Below are 19,348 nucleotides of genomic sequence, written 5' to 3'. Positions count from 1 at the left end.
TGTGGACATTATTGACCCAGTCCAGACATTCCATTTCTCCTCCCACCAAGCATGACCTACTTCCGAAAGATATTCCTCTCTTAATGCCTCCCAACATCATATCAGCTTTTTTTCACTGTCATATAAAACGGCTGACTTCTGTTGAGCTTACAGACTTTTTTCATTCTCCCTAGCAACCTGGAGTGTAGAAGGGCACTCTACATGTGCTTTTACCTTCTTCTCTAAGATAGATCAGCCTGCACTTGGAACACAAATAACAGTCACTTGGCTGTGACAAAAATACAAACACTGAGCACATTTTTCCCTTCCCCATAATAGTTGAGCTTTTGAGCTTTGATTTTTTTGAACTACTTGTGAGTGCTTACACCTCAATCATAAGCAGCTGGTTAAAATTTTGACAACCAATTATCACCTCTTAATAACTTAATAATCCCATTCAACCTGCTTTCCTTAGTCTCAACAAAAATTTCACAGTCACCCCCACCTTCCCTTCAGTCTTTCACCAACTTCCTGTTTCACTAATTTGCCTCACCCATTGTTCTATTTACCTTTACTTATTTATCATGCCTAGCCTGGGAACTGCCATTATCTGGTCCTTCTTGGTTCTATCTCTTCAGGTTCTACTCCCTAATTCTCCACGATCCTCCATAATCCTTTTATATTCTTAATTATCCTTGATCCTGCTCCTCTGTCAAGAGGGAAGTAGAATCTGGACTAGTATCTGAGCCTAGAGATAGTTCTCCTTCGAAACTTCTTCTCCAGTTTTCCTCCTCAAATTCAGTGTCTGACCTTCCCCAATGATCCAAATCCCTCCAAGTCACCCATAAGATTTCCTCCTCATTCAGTTCACATCCATCTCTCTCCTGCTCTTTCTCCCATAGCCTCCTCCCACAGAAGCCAGGAGTAGAAATGTAGAATATATAGGGAGCTTACTAATATGAATATGTAAGAGCAAGAAACATTACCCAATGGATAAGTGGTCAAAGGATATAGGCAAATATTTCTCAAAAGAATTGCAAACTATTCACAAACACATCAAACATTGATGCAAGTCACTAATAATAAGAGAAGTACAAATTATAACTAAAACTCTAAGGTTTCATGTCACACCTCATAAATTGTCAAAGAGGAATACACTCAATGCTGAAGAGGCTGTGGAAAGAGACACATTAATACACTGTTGTTAGACTATACATTGGTCCAGCCCTTCTAGAAAGCAATTTGGAATCATTCTAAGAAAGTGACTAAATGTTCCCGCCTTTTGACCCAGAAATCCAATTGCCAGGCATATAACCTAATGAGTTCAAAGACAGAAAGAAAGATCCTTGATGTGTCAAAACATTCATTTGTAACAAAACTGTGGCAGCAAGGAATTGGAAACTATATAGTTGCTCATCAAATAAGGGATGGCTAAACTAAATGAGTATAATGGACTATTCCTGAGTCACAATATAAGATGAATATAAAAAATTCAGGAAACATGGGAAAACATATGAAACTGGTGCAGAATAAAATAATCAGACCCAGGAAGACAATATACATGACTACAACTATGTCAACAGAAAGAACAGACATCAACCAAATCAAAAAGATTTGAATAACTATGGCCACCAATCAAATATAGTTAGAACATAAAATTTGTAAAGTAGAGTAATAGGAAATAAAGCTGTAAAAGTAAGTGGGAGCCAGATTGGAGGTGGCACTTCCAGGTTAAAGAGTTTGTATTTTAGACTATAGAGAGCCACTCAAGATTTTTTTTTATCAGAAGACAGTTAAATGACACATCAGACCTGTATATTAGGCCAACACCACTGTGTAATAAATTGCACGGGTTATATTCTGCCAGTAAGCTTCCTGTGGACAGAGACTTTTACTTGTTTTGTCTTTATGTCTCCAGTACCTAGAGGATGTGGTATAGTAAAATATAGAGAGTCAAACTTGGAGTCAGGAAGACCTGGATTCTTATCCTGCTCTTGTAGTATACTATCTATAACCTTCTCCCAGGCTTAACCTCTCAGTGTCCCCAGGAAACTCTAAGAATTATAAGTTGCAAAGAAGGTGTCAGTCTGCACTGGAGGGAGGAAACCTCTCAGGGATGAAATCACGTCTGGTTTAAAAAAAAAGCAATAAACAAACCTGTGGATAAAGCACCAGCCCTGGAGTCAGAAGGACTTAAGTTCAAATGTAGCCTCATACACTTACTTCCAGTCTTAGTGAATATTACCATGTTCCAATGTAACTGACCTGCTTGCAGGGATATGCTAGTAAAAGTTTAACAACCAGCTTGGGGGTTGGGGGGAAAAGGGAGACAGACACATTTTTAAGTTTAATCTGCATTATTAACATTTCCTCTTGGCTTCCTTAAGTCTAGACAATCAGCAAAATAATAGATTAAACCCAGATTTGGAGTATTTACTGGTTTCCAAGGCATAAACTGAAAATTTAACAGTGGTTTGAGAACCCAGCTTTAGCAGGCTCCAGTAGACTTCACTACTTGACTCCTCTTCTTCCACCTCCGTGTCTGTGTCCACTATGCCTGTAATATAATCCCTTCTCTTCTCTACCAGTCTCCTTCATTCAGTTTTTTCTAGATCCCCTTCTCTCTCCCTTCTCACCAAATTTATATATATATATATATATATATATATATACGTTTATATTTTATATATATATATATATATATATATATACGTTTATATTTTATATCCTCTTTCCTACCTCTTTCCTAGACTCCTTAAGGATAAGAACTATTTTTCTTTTTTCTTTTTTATTCCCCAACCTGACACTTTGCACACAGTAGTAGATTAATAAATGGCCTTCAACTGACTGGATTGAATTATATCAGAATTCAACTTGAATATGTAGTCAGTCTTTATAGCTTGCTGGTACAGTTGGCCATGGCTTTTCCCTAATTCTGAACCATTATGACACTTAGAATATTCAAATCCTCTATTATTCCAGACCAATTCCTCGTTTTACACATCAAGAAAATGAGGCCCAAAGAGAAGTCACTTGCACAAGGTCTTTTGGCTAGTTTTCACTCAACAAGCATTTATTAAGCTCCTACTGTACTATACTTGATGCTAGAGATACAAGCATTTATTAAGCTCCTACTGTATTGTACTTGATGCTAGAGATACAAAGACAGAAGTGAAATAGTACCTGCCCTCTCAGTGCTTATAATCTAGCAAGGGAAGGTAACATGTATACATGTAGGCACATGTATGCACAAAATAGATATACTTTGTATATACATATATATTTATAAATACATATATTTTGTATACACATGTATATTTTTTATGTACAAAATAGGTCCAGAATAAATGCAAGATAACTTTGCAAGGAAGGCACTAGCAGCTGTTAGTGGGCTTAGGTATGGCATCATGTAGAAAGTGATGTGTAAGGTAAGCCACAAGAAATCTAGTGAGTCTAAAAGGTGGAGGTGATGAGGGCATTCATCCAGGTCTATGGAAGAGCCAGTGCTGTTCCAACAGAGATGGGAGATGGAGTGCTAAATGTCAAGCACAATTAGAAGACCAGTTTATCTCTGTCTGTTTGTCATAGTGTGAGGGAAGGGAAATGATAGGTAATAAGGCTGGAAAGGTAGGGTGGGGCCAGGTTGAGAAGAGTTTTAAATGCCAAATAGAGTCATTAATATTTGATCCTGGAGGTAATGAAAGGAAGCAATAGTCTATTGGATAGAGAGCTAGCCTCAAAGCAAGAAAGACCTGAGTTCAAGTACTGCCTCTGACACGTATTGACTGTGTGACCTTGTATGAGTCATTTTACCTTCCAGAGCTCTAGGCAACCATTTTTTTTTAGGCAGTTGGGGTTCTTGCCCAGGGTCACACAGCTGGTAAGTGTCAAGTGTTTGTTCTGCGGTCAGATTTGAACTCAGGTCCTCCTGACTTCAGGGCCAGTGCTCTATCCACTGCACCACCTAGTTACCCCTCTAGGCAACTTTCAAAAGCTATAAACTGCAGGAAAGGTGCTGACCTGCATTAGAAGAAAGAATTTCCTCACCTGAAAGTTCTCTATAACAATGATATCACAAATCCAGTACACAATCCTATCTCTAGAAGAAACAAGGAACCACTGACATTTATGGAGTATGGGAGTAAAATGCTCAGACCTCCACTTTAGGAAAATCACTTTGACAGGTGGGGAAGGGGGAGGGACATTGGAATGAGAAGAGTCCAGGCAAGGACACCAATGGTTGTTGCAATAGTCCAGGTGAAAGATAATAAGGGTGTGAACTAGAATGGTAACCAGCAACTTTCAGAATGCCAAAACCATCTCCATTGCCTGCAAATTGGATGATTCCTTCAAGATGGTCACTTCTCAACGACCTCACAATACATAATAATAATAATAATTAACATTTATTAAATAACAGTAAATGTGGACCATTTCCAGACCTTCATATTTAAGTTACTGGACAATAAAACCATGGAATGTTACAATTAAAGGGACCTTCAAGATTATTTAGTCCAAAGCCTTCCTTTTAAAGTAGAAGAAAATGTAGAGAGCCCAGGGTGAAGAAAGATTTTCCATAGATACTTAAGAAAACAGAACTCATCAGAAAAGAGGATCATCGAGGCGCTTTTTAAAAATGCACTGAAGGGAACAGAAGGCCAGAAAAAAATCACAGAGGAGCAGGGCACCTTTGAAGGCTATAAGTTGGATTTATTATATAATTGAAAAGAAAAGTGAGCTATACACAATAGAAAGCCACAGTTCCATGTACAGTCCTCTTTCTGTTCTACTGTGTATGAAATTCTCATCTTGTTCACTGTTTGTTAAATTTAGAATAAAAATTATTTTAAAAAAATAACTCACAGTTTTACTTTTTTGACAGAAGAGTAATCTGCTTCTATAGGCTGCTGAATTTTTCATCTTATTTACAAGGTTAACAATAGCTAGCATTTATAAAGCCTTTTGAGTTTGTAAAGCACTTTACAAATATCTCATTTGATTCTCACAACGTTGGGAGATAGGTACTATTATTATCCTTCTTTTACAGATGACAGAACTGAAGCAGACAGACGTTAAGTGACTTGCCTAGGGTCATACAGCTATAAGTGTCTGAGACTGGATTTGAACTCAGGTCTTCTTGATGCCTGGCCCAAGAGCTCCGCTCTACCACCTTGCTGCCTTAGATGATATTGATGCACTATCATTACCAAGAATTATTAGGAAAAGATATGATAACCTTAGATGTCCACATTTCCTTTCTCAAAACCACATCCTGATTTTTGCCAAAGTCCCTGGGAGTTGTCTATACTGAACCAGGAAATGGAAGCAGGTGTTTTGATTTGGAAACTGTGTGTATTCCCCAACAATCTTTAACCCTGTTCGCTGTTTCTTGGCCTTTGTGAGAACAGCTCTTAAGCTGGATAGAATCAAAGATGCTGTTAGTGAACTTACCCCTGAGATTCCTGCTGTTGCTACTTACTGACTGCCTGGGCCAGATGCTTTAGATTATTATTATTATTATTACTATTACTATTATTATTATTGTTGCTGGTTTTGTTACTGGAATTTATATAGTGCTTTAAAGATCCAAAGTATTTTATATATATTATCACATTTGTACCTCAGCTGTTAGAAGTATTATTGTCCCCATTTGACAGATACTAGTATACTAAAACTAAGAAAAGATAAGTGACTTGCCCATCGTCACACAGGTAGTATCAGAGGTAGCATTTGAACTCAGGTCTTCTGGATTCCCAAAGTTAAATGTTTTCTATTCCCCTTATCATTTTGCTTCTGACAGGTAGTGTTTTAGACAATAGTAGACCGAGAACTGTCCTTGAAGCCAGGAAGACCTATCTCTGACATATGCTGGCTCTGTGACCCTGGGCAAAACACAATGTTTCAGCTCTCTAGGCAACTTTCCAAGACTAGACATTGAAGAGAAAGTGTGAAACTGTAGAAATCTAGTCACCCAAGAGTTTCCTCACACAAAGAGCATGTAGAGAGGTGAGAAGGAAGAGAGAGGAGTACAGTGGGTTAGGGAAACCAAGGTGGAGTAGTGGCCCTAGGCACTGTAGGGCAAGGCAGGGTTTGGTAGGGGATAGACACGAATAGTGGAGGGTTCCTGTCCCACCATTCTTGGGGAGGTCTCCTCTGGCCAGTCGGGATCTCCAACCAAGTGAAGGAGGACACATAGAGACACCTATTACCTACATTTCCCAATATATCTTTCCCTTCTCCTTCTTCCAGAGAGCAATCCCTTTTAACTAAGAGTAATAAAGAGGAGGGAAAATCCAGTTCAGCAAAACTAACCAATATCAATAAAGTCTTATATTCGGTGTTCACTTCCCTTGGTCCCCCACCTCTGCAAGAAAGGTAGAGAGGTTTAGTCCTGTATCAACTCTTGTGGCTCAAGCTCATTCATTGTAACTTCACAGCATTCAGTTCTGATTGTTTTGCTGCTGTTCTTTCATTACTGTAGTCATTGCGTATATCGTTTTCTTGGTTTTCCTTAATTTACTTTGCATCAGTTCATATGTGGCTTCCCATGCTTCTGTGTATTCATCATTTTTTTTACAGAGCAGTGATAATCCATTATATTCACATACCACAACTTTTTTAACCATTCTCCAATTAATAGGCATCTACTTTCTTTCCAGTTCTTCTTTGCTACCACAAAACGTGCTGCTTTTATCACTGCTCTCCTAGAGCAAATGCCTAGCAGTGAGATCTTGGGGATACACAGATATAGACATTTTCGTCATTTTCTTACATAATTTCAAATTGCTTTCCAGAACAGTTGGATCAATTCACAGCTCTCCCAAAAGCATGCTAATGTGCCTATCTTCCCACCACCCTTCTGACATTGAATATTCCCATATTTTGTCATCTTTGCCAATTTGTTGAGAGTGAGGTAAAGATTCAGAGCAGTTCTGATTCATACCTCTCATATTAATAGTGATTTGGAGCAAATACTTAATGGTATATAACTCTTTTGAGGACTGTTATTTGTCCATATCCTTTGACCACTTATTCACTGGGGAATAGTTTTTGTTCTATATCCTTTTGTTAATTCCTTATATATCTTGGATGTCAGACCCCTATTTGAAATATTTGATGACAAGTTCTTTCCCCAATCAACCATTTCTCTTTTTATCCTAGTTGCATTTATTTTATTTTATTGCATAGAACCTTTTCCGTTTCATGTAATTGAAGGCATCTATTTTATCTTTTGTGATCACTCCCAAGTTCCATCTTATCTAGGCCAGTCAATTTTGCATTAAAAAATTCTATTTCAGAGCCACAAAGAATAATCCCAAGTCCCACTAGCTATCTGACAAATCATGTCAGAAAGTATTTAGTGTCCACTCTGTGCTCGGTTCTGATCTAAATGAACAGAAAGACACATGGCCCTGGCTTTTGAGATGTTTACGGTCTAGTTGAGCAGGGAAGACAAGGCCCTATGCTAGTTACTGAGGATAGAGAGACAAAAACAAAAGTCCCGGCCCTGAGGAAGATTACGTTCTATTAGGAAGAATAATAGATACTAATAGCTAACATTTATATAGCACTTCAGTTGTTCAGTTGTTTCCGTCATGTCCAACTCTTTGTGACCTGATTTGAGGTTTTCTTGGCAGAGGTACTGAAGTGGTTTGCCATTTCCTTCTCCATTATATAACACTTGCTATGTGCCAGATACTGTGCTAAGCATTTAACAAATATTTTCTTATTTGATCCTCCCAGCAACCTTTGGAGGAAGGTGCTATTATCCCCATTTTATAGTTAAGGAAACTAAGGCAAACAGAAGTTAAATGACTTGCCCAAGGTCACAAAGCTAGTAAGTACCTGAGGCTGGATTTGAACACAGGTCTTATTGACTGAAGGCCCAGTGTTCTACCCACTACAATACCTAGCTACACACACACACACACACACACACACACACACACACACACACACACATACACACATTATTTTATATATATATATACACACACATGCACACACATATGCTATTATATATAGACACGTATATAAATATAAAATGTTTGTTTTATTAGATGAAGATGATGATGATAGCATTTATATTGTGTTTTAAGGTTTGCAGAGCACTTTACAGGTAAAGACTCTAACCACTGTGCTACCTAGCTGCCTGGTGAGTTCATTGTGTTAAGCAACTCGCAGTAAGGACATTGTCTTTAACCAGGCAGATAAGAAAGTGCTCCCCATCTTAAAGTCTTTGAGAGTTTCCAGGGAAATTGAAGAGCACATGACTTGCCCAGCATCAAATAGCTAGTAGGGGTCAGAGGTATTCCCTACTCCAAGTCCAGCTGTCTAACCACTAGCCACATCACTATATTTGGGGCAAGGGAAGTGCTCGCAACTGAGGGGATCTTGAATGGCTTAAAATAGGCGAAATTTAAGCTGAATTTGAAAGAAGCTAGAGATTCACCAAAGGTAGAGGTGAAGAGAGATTACATTCAGAGGCATGAGGGCCAAATAATCTGTGCAAAAGGCATGGAAATGAAAAATGGAATAATGAATTATCAAGGATAATTCTCAGGATTAGGAAGCAAGAACACCTCTCTTATGGTCCTTTCCAACTACTGTACTCACTTCTTCATTGAAGCTGACAACATCCCTTCCTGACACAGAACCCTGACTATAACGAAACTCTCTGAGTCTAGTGGCTATTGGCCACATAGGAATCATGAATGGTTTCAAACCCTTCAACCCTGTGCCCATCAAGTGACTTTGGGAATCACTTAGAATCTGTGAAGGCTTATGGGGCCTGAACAAAAGGGAACAAGACTGGTGAGGTCAGCTGAAACTGGATAACTGGGAAATCAAAGTGGAAAGAGAGATGTGCTCATTAACTGCCTCTCCCAATTACAGTGAACTCGGAGTGCCTCTTGGAGCTGGGCAGAGATTAGATTGCATTAAAGATCTCACTTGGCCCACGGTGAGGTCAGATCTGTGGCTATATGGATTGCTAGCTGGTTAAGGTCAATATGCTCTGTCTTATAAAAGCAATTGAAGATGGGTTGCCCTCAGTGGCCAATAAGCCTAAGCAAGTATCACATTCAGCAAGAGTAAGAGATGAGAACTGTGCAAAATGGAATGTTTTCTGGTGTTAATTCAACATAATTCAGCAAGCATGTATTAAGCCTGTAGGGACTGAACCACATGTGCTACATACTGAGTTAGTGCTAAAGAGAGCACTGCGAAACAAAAACAAAACCAAGTAGTCCTTGCCCTCAAGAAGCTTACATTCTACTATAATAAAAACAATAATAATTTCTTAATAATACCTTATAACTGCCTAAGACTGTGTAGTGCACAAACTATTTTCACATGACTGGGGAACTCATTCCCCCTACCTTTGACACTTCCTTAATGACTTACTCCTCTTCCGGGCCATGGGCTTTCCTTTCAGCTTTGGCCCAAACTATTGGTGGAACTGTGAAAATTGATCCAACCATTCTGGAAAGCAATTTAGCACTAAGCGCCAGAAGTCACTAGCCTTTGACTCAGTGGATAGGCCAATACCAGACCTAAACTGCTAAAAAAAAAAAAGATGACAGAAGTAGGAAAAAGGACCCATGTATACAGATATATTAAACTTTTTTAGTGTTTTATTTTTTCCAATTATATGTAAAGACAATTTTTAATATTCATTTTTTATAAAATTTTGAATTCCAAATTTTTCTCCCTCTCCTCTCTCTTGAACAGTAAGCATATAGGTTATATATGTGCAGTCATGTGAAACCACACCCAAAAATAAAGAAAGTAAAAATGATATGCTTTGATTTGCATTCAGAGTCCATCAGTTCTTTCTCTGGATGTGGATAGCATTTTCTATAGAGTCCTTTGTGATTGTCTTGAATCATTATATTGCTGAGAAGAGCTAAGTCATTCATAGTTGATCATCACACAATATTTCAGTTATTATGTACAATCTTCTCCCAACTCTTCTCCTTTCATTTTGCATCAGTTCATATTAGTATTTCCAGGTTTTTCTGAAATTTGCCTGCTCATCATTTCTTATTACGCAATAGTATTCCATTATATTCATATATTGCAGTTTTTTTTAGTTATTCCCCAATTGGTGGGTAGCCCCTCAATTTATAATTTTTTGCCACCACAAAAAGAGCCGTTATAAATATTTTATGTATGTAGGTCCTTTTTCCTTTTTTATGATCTCTTTAGGATACAGACTTAGAAGTGGTATTGCTGGATCAAAGGGTATGTGTACACTTTGGTTGCCCTTTGGTCATATTCCAGATTGCTCTCCAGAATGGTTGGATCAGTTCATAACTCTACCAACAATGCATTAGTGTCCCAATTTTCCTCCATCGTCTCCAACATTTGTCATTTTTCTTTTTTACCATATTAGCCAATCTGATGGGTGTTAGGTGGTACCTCAGAGTTGTTTTAATTTGCATTTCTCTAATCAAAAGTGATTTAGAGCATTTCTGCATATGACTATAGATAGCTTTAATTTCTTCATCTGAAAACTGCCTGTTCATATCTTTTGACCATTTATCAATTGGGGAATGACTCGTATTTTTAAAAATTTGACCCAGTTCTCTATATTTTTGAAAAATGAGGCCTTTATCAGAGACATTTTCTATAAAGATCATCTCCCAGCTTTCTACTTTATTTCTAACCTTGGTTGCATTGGTTTTGTTTGTGCAAAAACATTTTTAATTTAATATAGTCAAAATTATTTTACACTTTGTAATGCTCACCATCTCTTGTTTGGTCTTAAATTCTTCCCTTCTCCATAGATCTGACAGGACTCTCTTAATTTGTTTGTGGTATCACCCTTTTATGTCTAAATCATGTGCCTGTTTTGACTTTATCTTGGTATAGAGTGTAAAATGTTGGTCTGTACCTAGTTTCTGCCTTATTGTTTTCCAATTTTCCCAGTAGCTTTTGTCAAATAGTGAGTCCTTAGAGGCTGGGGTCTCTGGATTTATCAAATACTAGATTACTATGGTCGTTTACTACTGTGTCTTGTGTACCTAATCTAATCCACTGATCTACTACCGTTTGATGATTTTTGCTTTATAATATAGTTTGAGATCTGGTCCTGCTAGGCCACCTTCCTTTGTATTTTTAAAATTAATTCCCTTGATATTCTTGATTTTTTGTTCTTCCCCATGAATTTTATTTTTCCTAGCTCTATAAAACAAATTTTTTGGTGATTTGATTGGTATGGCACTGAATAAGTGAATTAGTTTAGGCAAAATTGGTGTTTTTATTATATTGGCTCAGCCTATGAGCAACTGATATTTTTCCAATTGTTTAGATCTGTACAGAAATATTTCATAGTGGCTAAGGAAGCTAAAGGGGTACCCATCAATTAGGGAATGGCTGAATAAATGACAGTCTAAGAACATAATAGAATGCTATTATGCTGTAAAAATGATGAAAGGGATAGTTTCAAAGGAACCTGGGAAGAATTATATAAACTAATGCAGCATGAAGTGAGCAGAACCAGAAGAATTATGTATATAATGATACACCATTGTAAAGACAACATTTTTAAAGACCTAACAAGTGTGATCATTGCAATGACCAACCACAATTCCAGAGGACCAATGCTACCCACTTCCTAACAGGGAGGTGATGGTCTCAAAGTACAGAATTACACATATTTTTTGGATTCAGCCAATATGGGAATTTGTTTTGCTTAACTATGAATATTTGTTACAAAGTTTCGCCTTCCCAAATCTCCCTTCCCCAGGGGTGAAGGAAGGTTAATAGATTGTCAATTTCTATTGCCAATAGAAAAAAATAAAATTTAACAAAAAATTTCAACCCATCTCATTACCTTCAAAAGGGAAGAGAAAATTGGTTTTTTGCCGCTTCTTCCTCCTCCTCCTCCTTCTCTGTCTCTCTTTGTCTCTCTGTCTCTCTCTGTTTCTCTCTTGCTTTGTCAGTGTCTATCTCTGTCTCTCTCTGTCTTTGTCTCTGTTCCTGTCTCTGTCTCTCTGATTCTGTCTCTGTTCCTGTCTCTCTGTCTCTGTCTCTGTCTCTCTATCTCTCTGTTTCTGTCTGTCTCTCTGTTTCTCTATCGCTTTATCAGTGTCTATCTATCTCTGCCTCTGTCTCCCTCTGTTTCTGTCTCTGTTTCTGTCTCTGTCTCTCTGTCTGTCTCTGTCCCTGTCTGTCTGTCTGTCTCTCTGTCTCTGTCTCTCTCTCTCTCTCTCTCTCAATTTTCCCCTCTGAATCTCCAACCAGCTTATACTGGCAAAATCCAAATTGAGCTTTTAAAAACTCAATAATTTAGATCTCTTGCTCTTTCAGGTTTGTCCTCCCTCCTTCCAGTCTCTCCATATTCATTTCAAATAAGCAAAATTGGCGCAGATTCAATAGCTATCTGATTTAATTACAATTTCAAACATATAACAAGAAAACCCCAAATCCTGCTTAAAGAGATAACAGTTGCTGATGCCAGCTGCTCAGTCTGCCACTAAAAGAGGGCTTTCTCCTCTCCTCTACCCCATTCTCTGTTGGAATGAGTAAAAATGAGAAGTAGATAGGGGAAATGAAGAGAGGAATGGGCTTCTGCTCCCAGGAGAGCTTTGGGAAAACACTAAACTAGTCTTACCAACAGACACCTGTTGCTTCATGTACTGATGGATGCCAACAGTCACTGAACCTTTTCCACTAATAATAATAATAATAATAATAATAATATTTATATTATGCTTTAATGTTTGCAATATATTTCAATATATTATCTCATAATATATGCTTAGCATTACCTCTGGTGCTTAGGCCTTCTCTTGACCCAGTCAAGAGTAGCAGACATCCAGTCTGGGCTAGAAAAATTCAGTATAACTACTCCTGGAAGGGCCCTCTCCTTGCCCCCACCTAATCCCACTCTGCTGTCTTCAAGGCCAAAATTTCATCTCTCCAGGTACAGAAGGGAACTTTCTTTCCAAAACCAGTGAAAAACAAAAGATTCTTGAGCTAAATGACCATCACTTGTCTAGCTCTTAGGCCTCAATCTTTGCCAGGCCTGGGGAGAAACTCTACATACATAATCTGCTCTAATTTACTCAGGAGTTCATTTTCTGTTCTGTGGATTATCCAGACCTTTTCTTACAAGACAAGACTTCAGACTTCTCTATGAAGGGATGACACACAGATCTAAAACGGTGTATGGGGATTGATTAATCATTCATCACCACCACCACCCTTCTCTTGTTTTGTACCTAGGTGGCACAGCGGATAGAGTTCTGGGCCTGGAGTCGGGAAGACCTGAGTTCAGATCTGACTTCAGACACTTACTAGCTGTGTGACTCTGGGCAAGTCACTTACTGTTTGCCTCAGTTCTTTGTCTATAAAATGAGCTGAAGAAGGAAATGGCAAACCTCTCCTGTATCTTTGCCAGGAAAACCCTAAATAGAATCACAAATAGTCTGAAATGAATGAGATATGGGGATTGATTAATCATTCATCACCACTATCACCACCTCCCTCCTCACCATCCCCTGTTTATGAGGTTAATCCAAAGTTAACACTATGCTTCTAATCAATAACCTCATGGGATCTGGGCCAGGGGAGTAGATGCTAGGTGTTTTTATGGTTGGCAAAATGCATCTGTGATTTTCTGGAGCAAGTTTTACTTAAAACACACACAAATTACTGAGACGTTCATTCATTGTGCAGCACATTAAAATGATCTTTTTCTGTTCTTTTTAGGGATCTATAAAGGTCATTGTTTCCGGATCAACCACTTCCCAGAAGACAATGATTATGACCATGACAGCTCAGAATATCTTCTGCGTAAGTACAAAACCCAATTCTGTTAAGGGAGAGGCAAGTGGAAAGAGGCAGTTTGGAGGAAAGATAGACTAACTTTTCAATTCAATTCAATTAAACAAACATTTATGAAGTCCCTGCTATATGCAAAACACTAGACCAAGCACCAGAGATACAAAAAAAAAAACTCGAACAGTCCCTGACCCCAAGGAATTTGCATCTACTAGGGAAAGGGGTGGGGATACATTGCCAGTATGGACAAAATAATATAGTTTCATTAAGGTGCCAATTTCAGAGTGCGGGTAATTAATGGCATAGGAAAGATCTCATGTAGGATAGAAGGTGGCACCTGAGCTTGTTTTAAAGAAGCCCAGGGTAGGGGGCAGATAGAACACCAGCCCTGAAGTCAGAAGGACCTGAGCCCAAATCCAGCCTCAGACCAAACACTTGACACTTACTAGCTGTGTAACCGTGGGCAAGTCACTTAACCTCAACTGCCTAAAGAAAAAAAAAAGCCAAGGATTCTAACTCTTTTTCCTGGGGTTAAGAAGGAGGTAGGAAATGGCACTGTGAGCTTAAATGGGTTTGAAGAGTGGATTTGACTCCTACTTTCTCCACTTAGCAGCCATGTAGCCCTGGACAAGTTGATTAATCTCCCAAGTTTCTATTTTCTTATCTGTGAAATGACAGATCATAGTATCATACATTTAGAATGAGCCAGAAGTAAATTTAATTCTATCTAGTCCAAACCCTTCATTTTACTCTTGAGAAAACTGAGATCTAGAGGAATGAACTTGCCCACATAGGTAGTAAGGGACAGAGACATGATTGAAACCCAGGAATCTGAGCTCAAAATCCAGCCTTCTTTCCATGGTCTCTAGGGTTTCTGCAGCTCCTAAATCATGATTTTTCTTAGGATAAATTCATATGGTCATGCCCTAACGTCTGTCTACTTTGCACTCCCTCATTATCTTTCTGTTTTGGAAAAAGGTAGTTGATGAAAATATATTTGTATTGGCAGTGAGGTGTTAGAGGACCAGGAGCTACAGGAGACAGGTGACTGAATCATTATATGCCCTTGCTAATTAGAAAACTCAGCCCTGTACATGCCAGGTCCTACAATCAATCAATCAATCAAACAAGCATTTATTAAGTGCCTGCTATCTACCAGGCAGGGAGGCAGCCAGATGACTCAGTGCTGGGCACTGGGCCAGAAGTCAGGAAGACCTGAGTTCAAATACAGCCTCAGATACTAGCTGTGAGACCTGGACAAGTCACTTAACCTCTATTTGCTTTAATCCACTGAGGAAAGAAATGGCAAAACATTCCTGTATCTTTGCCAAGAAAGCCCCATGGACAATATGGTCCATGGGGTCATAAAGAGTCGCATATGACTCAATAATTCAACAACAACAAATCTACCAACCATTGTTCTAAGCACTGGGGATACTAAGACAAAAAAATTTTTTTAACTTGCCCTCAATAACAAATATTTTTTTTAAAAAACCTGCCCTCAAATTGCTTATAGTCTAGCAAGAGAAACAACTCATGCATACAGAAGAATAGAGAGGCATTAGAGATTAATGCTTGCTGGCAAATATAAATTCCTCATAGCAGCCATGATGCTGGATGGAGACAAGAAAGCTGCCACTATCCTGCCTTCCCCCACTGTGTCTGAATCCAAGCAGCTTCAACTCTAGGGATATCTAGTGACCGATTGGTCCTCAGCTTCTCTACAGTACAATTGAGAAAGAAATGGAATTAGCACCACGCCTGCCATCTTTACCACCACTGCCTCTACCACAGTCAAGAGTGAGATGTGGGATCCCTCAAAACCACAGCTGAACAGACTGTGGCTGTGGTTATTTGCTAGGAACAACCAATAGTAAAACTCTCTTCATGCTTCTCCCCCACAAGGTTAGTGTGAATCCACTCCAAAGCTTATTTCTGGATCTTTAAAGTTCACATTTTACATTGTTGACTACCTACACTCTAAAAGTCAATTACAATTTAAAACTGCAATTAACTCAGTTCATTCTTGGTCTGTATGGCTTTCATATGCTCAAAGGTATTGAAAGGGGAGCTAGGTGGTGCAGTAGATGGAGTACAGGGCCTGGAGGTCAGGAAGACTCATCTTCATTAATTCAAATCTGGCCTCAGACACTAACTGTGTGACTCTCAGTTTCCTCATCTGTAAAATGAGCTGAAAAAGGAAATGACAAACTATTCCAGTGTCTTTACCAAGGAAATTCTAAATAGGGTCATGAAGAATTGGACATAATAACTGAAACAACTGAACATTGAAAGGGAGATTATGGTCAGCTACACAGAGAGAAAAATTCACTGGGATTTTTCAACATCTGAGGGCTTGAAAGGAACCAAAGAGGTTTTAGTGATAAAATATTGTATCTCTTCAAAAGCAAAGAAAAATATAAGGTATAGAACATGAATCTGGATTGTCATGGATTCCCTCAGGGAAAAGAAGAATGAGTCCCACTGGGTTAGGTGGGAAAGGAGGCTCAGTAAGGAAAATTGTCTTCTCAAGCAAATTTGCTTTCCTCTTGTCCATACTTGAGGTAGGTTTAAGGAAATTCTTTCTCTCAGGGGTGGAGCCAGGGATGGTGAACAGAGAGAAGGGAAGAGCTGACAGGCCTTAGCAGCAGATTGGATACAGGCAGTGAGAGATGGTAGAGAGTCAAAAATGACTCCTAGGTTGTGAGCCTAAGGGACTGGGAGGACGGTGTTGCCCTCTACAGTGAGAGGGAAGGTAGGAGGCAGGAAAGGTTTAGAGGGAAAGATAATGAGTTAATTTGGGACATGTTTACTTTAAGATGTCTACTAGACATCCAGTTCAAGCTATCTGAAGGGCAGTTGGAGATGCAAGTTTGGAGGTCAGCAAAAAGCTGGGACAGAATTGGTAGATTTGAAGATCCTCAAAGTAGATAATGGTAATTAAATCCATGGGAGCTGATGAGATTGCCAAATGAAATAATGTAGAGGGAGAAAAGAAGAGGGGCCAGAACAGAACCCCGAGGGATACCCATACAAGAATGGGGGCCAGAGAGAAGTAACTAGTTCTATTCAGCCAGACAACTCCAGTCTCCGTGCACAGTTATATAAGTATATACAAAGGTCAGAGTTAGGGATTGGACCTATATCTTCACTGACATAAGGAAACTCCCTCTACCAATGTAGGTCAGCCCTTTCTCAGCAACTTCTTCTGCAGAAGAGAGTTACCTAAAAAAGCTATGAGAGATTAAATGCCTTGTACAGTCACACAGCTAGTATGAGTCAGAAGGAGAACCTGAACTCATGTCTTACTAGCTCTGAAGATGGCTCTCTATCCACTATGCCATGCTGCTTCTCAGAAACAAAATATATAATATAATGAAATTGAGGTGGGGGAGGGGGGAGCCCTGGAAGCTGGGATAATCAGAAAGGGTATTATGTAGGTGTAGCAATTTTAGGCAACAAAAGTGAGGAGAGAGGACATTATAGGCCTGGGAAGAGCCTGTGCAGAGGCATGAAAATGGGAAATGGAATGTCTTGTGTGAGGAAATATAAGAATGCCTATTTGACTGGGGCAGCTAGATGGCTCAATGGATAGAGCACTGGGCCTGGAGTCAGGAAGACCTGAGTTCAAATCTGACCTCAGACTTACTTTATTAGCAGTGTGATCCTGGGCAAGTCCCTTAACCTCTGTTTGCCTTAATCTGCTGGAGAAGAAAATGGCAAACCATTCTAGCCAAGAAAACTCCATGGACCATACCATCCATGGAGTCACAAAGAGTCAAACAAAACTGAATGACTGAACAATAAATTTGACTGAACCAAAGAGGGCAAACAGTAAGCTGGAACCAGACTAGAAAGACTTCTAAGTATCAAACAAGGGGTTTACGTTTGATCATAGCAACAATAGCAAGGCAAATAAGTTACTGAGCATGAAGGCAAAATGGTCAAACATGGGCTTTTAGGGGTGTCACTTTGACAGCTATGTGGAGGATAGATTATTGAGGTAAGAGACTAGAGGCCAGAGACTAACTAATAAACTGTATAATAGCCCAACAAGAGAGAGCCGTAACTAAAGTAGAGGCTTTAAGTGGCAAGCAGGGGACAAAAGTTAGGGTAGACTCAGAGGACTGAACCTCAGGCAGCTGTGGCGGCTTCTAGACCTCTGAACCCACAAACACCAAACACAACTTAGAAGGTCAGTGGGAAAAGTCTGTTTCTGCAGTGAGAGAGGAGCTAGGTCAGAGCCAGCTCCAAATCACAGAGTGCGGGCTCCAGGGCAGTGGCTGAATCCTGAGCTTCCGGCCCACAGACTGAGGGGGAATTGAGTGGCTGATCAGAGGGGGATTTCAGGGATCTATTTGACAATACTGAGGCAGGAATCTCTTGCTTTGCCAGTACTTGGATCTGGGTCACAGTTCTGGGTGGCAGTCCTGGGGCGAAGGAGGAGTGCTGGCATGGTGGAGCTTGTAGTAGCTGTGGAGAGGAAACCTTCTTCACAGTTCCAGGACAGAAAGGAGTGCTTGTGGTCACTAACAGACCAGAGCACAGGCCAGGAAAGGAGTAAACATCTCGCCCCTTATCATACCACCTTGCAAGAACTGAAAATTTACAGGTCCCTACAAGTATCTCTGAAACACAGCTGTATAAACCCCCGAAGCTTGGGACAGTACATTCTCCACATTGGAAGCAGACTCTTACCTTAACAAAGAGCTTAAAACTCAAGTAATTGTCTGGGATCATGAGCAAGCAGCACAAAAAGAGTCAGACTATATTATCTTACTCTGGTGACAAAGAAGATCAAAACATACAACCAGAAGAAGACAACAGAGTCAAACCTCCTACATCCAAAGCCTCCAAGAAAAATATGAATCAGTCCCAGGCCTTGGAAGAGCTCAAAAGGGATTTTGAGAAGCAAGTAAGAGAAGTAGAGGAAAAACTGGGAAGAGAAATGAGAGTGATGCAAGAAAATCATGAAAAACAAGTCAACAGCTTGCTAAAGGAGACCCAAAAAAATACTGAAGAAAATAACACCTTAAAAAATAGCCTAACCGAAATGGCAAAAGAGGTCCAAAAAGCCAATAAGGAGAAGAATGCCCTAAAAAGAAAAATTGGCCAAATGGAAAAGGAAGTCCAAAAGATTTCTGAAGAAAATTCTTCCTTGGGGCAGCTAGGTGGCACAGTGGATAGATCACCAGCCCTGAAGTCAGGAGGACCTGAGTTCAAATCCGGCCTCAGACCAAACACTTGACACTAGCTGTGTGACCCTGGGCAAGTCACTTAACCCAAATTGCCTTAAAAAAAAAGAGAAAGAAAAAAAAGAAAATACTTCCTTAAAAATTAGAATAGAGCAATTGGAAGATAGTGACTTTATGAGAAATTAAGACACTGTAAAACAAATCCAAAAGAATGAAAAATTTGAAAACAATGTGAAGTATCTCATTGGAGAAACAACTGACCTGGAAAATAGATCCAGGAGAGAGAATTTAAAAATTATTGGACTATCTGAAAGCCATGATCAAAAAAAGAGCCTAGACATCATCTTTCAAGAAATTTTCAAGGAAAACTGCCCTGATATATT

The 19,348-nt window shown here is 39.3% G+C and overlaps 1 protein-coding gene across 1 annotated transcript in view; it reads left to right on the top strand.

The window, feature by feature from the left end:
• Positions 1–19,348, top strand: part of CACNG4 (calcium voltage-gated channel auxiliary subunit gamma 4) — a 119,323-nt gene that overhangs the window by 77,139 nt on the left and 22,836 nt on the right. The window contains exon 2 of the mRNA XM_021000994.2: positions 13,699–13,782. Coding sequence (XP_020856653.1) covers positions 13,699–13,782 — 84 coding nt within the window. The remainder of the gene's footprint in view (positions 1–13,698; positions 13,783–19,348) is intronic.

This window comes from Phascolarctos cinereus, unplaced genomic scaffold, assembly GCF_003287225.1.
Source record: "Phascolarctos cinereus isolate Bilbo 61053 unplaced genomic scaffold, phaCin_HiC Scaffold_5;HRSCAF=322, whole genome shotgun sequence".
Classification (NCBI taxonomy): Eukaryota; Metazoa; Chordata; class Mammalia; order Diprotodontia; family Phascolarctidae; genus Phascolarctos; species Phascolarctos cinereus.
This window is presented reverse-complemented; position numbering and strand designations above follow the sequence as displayed.